The 5634-nt window shown below is 44.1% G+C and overlaps 1 protein-coding gene across 1 annotated transcript; it reads left to right on the forward strand.

Annotated features, from left to right (window-relative positions):
* Positions 1-297: 297 nt before the first annotated feature.
* LOC124693046 (dolichol kinase EVAN-like) lies at positions 298-4261 on the forward strand. The gene is made up of 14 exons (XM_047226492.1): positions 298-350; positions 862-974; positions 1126-1311; positions 1406-1510; positions 1828-1898; positions 1978-2052; positions 2291-2514; positions 2679-2868; positions 2972-3037; positions 3150-3238; positions 3331-3445; positions 3530-3581; positions 3664-3764; positions 3864-4261. Exons 2-14 carry the CDS (start codon positions 914-916, stop codon positions 3975-3977), a joined length of 1449 nt encoding a protein of 482 aa, XP_047082448.1. The 5' UTR covers positions 298-350; positions 862-913; the 3' UTR covers positions 3978-4261.
* Positions 4262-5634: the final 1373 nt, after the last annotated feature.

The following is a 5634-nucleotide window of genomic DNA, read 5'->3' on the forward strand; positions in this document are numbered from 1 at the left end:
CCACCACCACCCAAAGCCAAAGCCAACCAAAGCAGCGTCCCAGCCAAGCCAAGCCAAACGGAAGCCACGCGCGAGCGCAACCAACAAACAGCCCGCCGGTTCGCGCCGTGTCCCTGACGCCAGCTCCCTCCCGGATCGGCACAGCCGGCACCGGCGATGGCGTCCTCCCGGGCGCTGCTCACGGGGGAGCGCCTCGTCGTCTTCCTCTTCGCCGCGCGCGTCGCGCACGCCGCCCCGGCCCGCCTCGCGGCCCCGCTCGCGCTCCTCGCCGCGGCCGCCCTGGCCCTCGAGCTCGCCGTCGACCGCGCCGCCTCCGGCCCCGCATCCCCGCTCCGCCGGTTCAGAACCAGGTACTGCCCTTCTCCTCTTGCCTCGGACTTAGAGACCGGAGAGAATAAAATGAATGCTCGCGATTTGGGGATTTTCTGCGCTTTGAATTTGGTCTTCTGCGGTTCCCACGTGGACGAACAAAACTTGTTGACGAATTGGTCAGAACGTTGTTCGCTAGCTGCCACATTCCTGGCTTGCCTGCACAATTGAACGATGGTCGCTAGCTGGCGCATTCCGTGGCTTGCCTGCACAATTGGGGAATAATTGGTGGTGTAGTTAGGGCATTGGCAGACTAAGAGCTGAATCCTTTGTAGTAGAATTGCTGATTTAGGAATTACTAGCATGCAATCAGAATACTTCTAACTCGTGGCTTAGTGACTTTATGGTTCAGAGGCCTGCAAACTGCAGTCGTTTACTCTTGTTGCTACATTGTATTCAGAATTGTGCAGCTACTTAATTTTATCGCGTCTTCTGCGATCTACAAAATAATACCATACCTAGTGCTCGGTGTCTGATGTATATACGCTCCAGGCCAGGTGCTTCGTCAGGCATTCTTCTCGGCGCCACTACTCTGCCTTGTGTCATGCTTGCACGGTTAATCCAGCTTTCGAGGATCTTACCGACAGATCCTAGTGGACCAGAAGGTATACTTCTGTTTTAGCATCTTAATCAATAAATTCACAAGTCAGCTGTCTTGTTAACTGTATTTATATATTCTATATTATGTGCTACTATTGAGTTTTTCTGTGGCGCATGCAGTTTACTAACTGCGCATCCTCCTGTTTATCTGGCCAGAATTTGCATACCTCGAGATGCAGTACTGGGCAGTATCAATCAGTTGCCTCAGTGTGCTAGCCTTCTTCTTTTGGCATCTCTGCCAGTCTACCAACAATGGAGCTTCTAAAACTTTGAAATATGGTTCATTGATGGCAGCTTTATGTCTCATGACCTTCTTGGTCTTCCTACTGAAATCTGATGGAGGTAGCATGCAATAAACGCACTTTATTTTTAACATTATTCAAGTCCAGTGGTAACAAGAGATTGGCAAACTAATCTGTGCTGCATATTACTGCAGGTCTGTTAAGGATGGGGAAAAATGCTTATCTGCTCTTTCATGGCGTGGCTGCTGTGATCTTAATCAAGCACATCCTAGAGAAGTTCCCTTCATGTTCATCTTTTGGTTTGTACCTGAAGTCTAAGATGTAATTAGATCTTTATTTCTCTTCATTTGTTCATATGTGATTGCATATGCTGATAGACATTTATACATCTCCTGCATATCTTATAGGAGTAGATAAATTCCATTGCAGAAATATATATGCGTATAAGAACAATTACAATTGTCCCCACTTTGTTTAATATCTTTTGCATGTAATGCCAGCCATTTTGTGTGTGTTTTGTTTAGTGGTGCAATATATTCGTATATATCTCTCCTTCATTGACTTGGCATTGCCACTTCTTTTTTCATATTTACTTATACTCTGATATAAATTCCAGGGGAGGCACTTTTGGTATCAACTGGTCTCGTCCTTTACTTTGGTGATATGCTGGCTCATACTCTTTCAAAGGTATGAATTCATCGTAACTATATTTTTGCATAAAAAGAGAAAATCTGATTCATTTATTTTCACTATTATTTTGTGGCAGATGGAATTCTCGGCAACGTCAGAAGCACTCATTCACACACCTGGAACTCGAAGCGAGATAGCCACTGTTATTCAGGTAGAGTTTCTCTTATTTTGAAAGTTCTGGCTGGAGCTTCTAGTGCGTTTTAGTAACTGAGACTAGCTCGGTTGGTGAGAGGTGTGAGTGTACACCCCACCCACCATCCAAATTTGAGTCCTTTTCAACTCGAGTTTGGGTGCCTATTTTTTCTATCAGTGAAAACTTACCCAGTTCCTCACTGAGTAATTTAAAGCAAACTTTACAGTGTGTTTATATCTCTTCCTTCTTTTGGCAGGGGATTTTGCTTGGACTGTTTGTACTACCCCTGTTGTACAAATGTTCCCTCCAAGTTTGGGCTTACTGTCAAACACTGGGGAAGCAAAGAACACAAGCAGTTGAGAAACAGACAGAAAAAAGAATAGGTTCTGGTGTATTTTATGTCTCATTGTTGGTGGCTTTGCTGATGTTAGTGCCGTCATGGACACGCCTTGTTGGTCTTGAAGTGCATCCATTTGGCTGGTAAGCGTCACTGTTTGCCTTTCATGGGAAGATAACAGTGTGCTTCATATCATCAATATATTGACTTTATTATTTTAACTTTGCAATTCGTTCTTTCACGTCAAATCTTCTCTGTTTTTCGTAGATACCTATGTTCTGTTTGCTTACTTGTTCATTATTCACAGGGTTCTTAACTATATGTTCACCAATTCATATGGACGTCTTGCTTTATGTGCGTACTGGATATGTGTGATATGTGTGTCAATTAGAAGGTTCTACAGTATTTCGAAGAAAAGCACAACGGAAAGGATTCTTTTGCGCAAGTACTACCATCTTGTTGCTGTCTTGATTTTCTCTCCTGCTGTTATATTTCAGGTAATTTATGTCTTTCTTAATTTCAATCCCATCAGAACATTTACTCCCTCCGTTTCGATTTTTTTTCAGAGATTATTTTGTCAATTTGTTCTATGTTTTGCAGCCTGCTTTCTTGGACTTGGCATTTGGTGCAGCGTTTGCAGTTTTCTTAATACTGGAGATGATTCGTGTAAGAATCCTTTAGTTTACTCATGTTCTCCCTCAGCCCCTTCCTTTTTTCCCCTTCAGCAGTATCTGTTATGCCAAGTTTGCTCATTTCTCCCTCAAAATTATGCCCTCAGGTTTGGGAAGTATATCCTCTTGGGCGTACTGTGCATCAATTCATGAACGCCTTCACCGATCATCGTGATTCTGAGATTCTCATTATTAGGTAAGTGTTATTTGTGCTTTTCTTCCTTATTTTACGACTCCTTTGCACATTCCACTGTAGGATGAAACTTGTCTCTGTTGTTTTGTTTTCAGTCATTTCTCACTCTTACTGGGCTGTGCACTTCCTAAATGGATGTCATCTGGATTCAATGACCGACCACTTGCCCCTTTTGCTGGAATTCTCAGCTTGGGAATAGGTGATACCATGGTATGTCCAACCTTCAATAGGCTGTTAACATCTTCTACTGTTTGTATGTTTTATCTGATGAAAAATGCTCCTATTTGTACATAGGCATCAATGATAGGGTACAAGTATGGGGTCCTAAGATGGAGCAAGACAGGAAGTGAGTTTGGTCATAATTATTTCTTGGTCCTCCTTCCATACTTGCTCTCTGATCACTTATGCATCTTTTCCTGAAATGTTAGATAAAACAATTGAAGGCACGGCAGCAGGCATAACTTCTGTACTGGCAGCCTGCTCAATTCTGGTGTCACTATTAGCTTCAAGTGGATACATTCTTTCACAGGTTTGATTCCTTAATCTCTTTCACCGTAGTGACTGGAGCTTTATGCTGGTATGCACAAACTAAGAGTAACTACTAACTAATTTTCTCATGTTGGCACAGCACTGGTTGTCACTTTCGGTAGCCGTGACATTGAGCCTGTTATTAGAAGCATATACAACACAGCTCGATAATGCTTTCATACCCCTCGTATTCTACAGCCTTCTATGTCTATAAATGAAGACCAACCTGTTGTACATCTAACAGACCATGAGGTCCTCTTTTGCTTACTACTAATATATATAGTGCAGCAAGGCAATAGGTATAGTTATCTGGTCTATGTGCTCTTTTGTACCACCTCTGATTAAAAACAGCGGGTTTAGTCTTATAGGAATTAAAAAGAAGAGAATTAGTGAATACCTCAGTACAGGGCATCTTTGGTATAGTTCATGTAAGGTGAAGGTGTAACTGTAACAGCTTATTTCAAAATGGTTCCGTTCCATCAACAACTTTGATCTTTCTGTTATGTGCATCAGAACACCGGCTGTATATGAATACATGTAAGTGTAGATAATGGTCATGCCTATGTAAGTAGTTGATTTGCCAACCTTTTGTGCTGAGAAATGAACATCATGCCAAGTTGAGGCATCATAATTTGTAAGCAAGAAGGTAGATGGTTCTCTATGCTGTTTACAAACTGGGCAATATGCTTATGGGCTCATTTTGAGAAGGCAATTGCAGAAAGAAACTGATGCCAGTCTGACGGGCTTCCCCTGTTTATTATTTTACTGTTCAGGTTGTACTATTCCCTTGACATTTACATGCATATTCGACGGCCAGCAGGTAGTTTTTGTTCTGTGGATCCTAACACTCATTCGGTGTAGCTGTTTGATTCTTTCGAGCACGTGGACGTTTCTGGACTAGCAAGGCATTCTGAGCAGCATTGTTGACAAGGCGTGTGAGCTGAACTAACGAGGGACACTTTGACACAAAAGACTTGGTTTTCAGGAACGAGCAACAACTTGATTAATCGCGCAGCAACCAAAAGGACCAATGGCTTCACAACGAGATAGAATATCCAATACACATGAGTCTACAAAGCTAGTTATTCAAACACTCAACATCCAAGAACGGCTTCACAATGACAATTCTTGCAAACAACAACTATCACTCCAGGATCGCGAGGGTCTCGCTACTACTGTCATCGTCCTCCACTAGAGTGCTGGTCAATGGTTTGGCCGGGGAGCAGTTCTGGCATGCGAAAGGGCTGCGGCAAGGTGATCCAAGCTCGCCGCTCTTCTTCGTCTTGCTCTTCAACAAGTTGAATGCAGTTTTTAAGCTTGCGGAAGATAACGGGGTCTTTGAGTCCCTTGCCGGTCAGGGCATTAGGCATCGACTCTCTTTCTTCGCGGACGACGTCATACTATTGATCAAGCCAACCATTCAGGAAGCAAAGGCGGCGGTGGAGTTGCTGAGGGTTTTTGGAGAGGCGTCAGGCTTACATTGCAATCTGACGAAAAGCTCTGTCTCGCCCATACGATGTGGTAACCTGGACTTGCAGCCTATCCTCCACGTGCTTGGATGCCCAATTTAGGAGTTCCCGATACAATATCTGGGCCTTCCCCTCTCGATCACCAGGTTATCGTAAGTGGACCTGCAACCTTTAGTGGACAAAGTGGCCAGAGGTGTCCCAGCTTGGACACCGACGCTCCTCAAGAAGAGTGGTAGGCTCATATACATGAATGCCAAGCTGTCTGCCTCCCCTATATACCATATGCTGTCGCTCGACCTCCCGCCTTGGTTTTTCACGACGATCAACAAACTTCTGAGAGGCTTCTTCTGGTCAGCAACCACTGAGGCGAGGAAGGGGCACTGTGTTGTTGCGTGGGACACG

Source organism: Lolium rigidum, chromosome 2, assembly GCF_022539505.1.
Source record: "Lolium rigidum isolate FL_2022 chromosome 2, APGP_CSIRO_Lrig_0.1, whole genome shotgun sequence".
Taxonomy (NCBI): domain Eukaryota; kingdom Viridiplantae; phylum Streptophyta; class Magnoliopsida; order Poales; family Poaceae; genus Lolium; species Lolium rigidum.

Coding starts and splice junctions, on each gene's coding strand:
- LOC124693046 (XM_047226492.1), top strand. CDS start 914: ATGCTTGCACGGTTAATCCAGCTTTCGAGGATCTTACCGACAGATCCT. Junction 2,869..2,971: donor CTCCTGCTGTTATATTTCAG/GTAATTTATGTC, acceptor TATGTTTTGCAG/CCTGCTTTCTTGGACTTGGC. Junction 3,239..3,330: donor TCTGAGATTCTCATTATTAG/GTAAGTGTTATT, acceptor TTTTGTTTTCAG/TCATTTCTCACTCTTACTGG.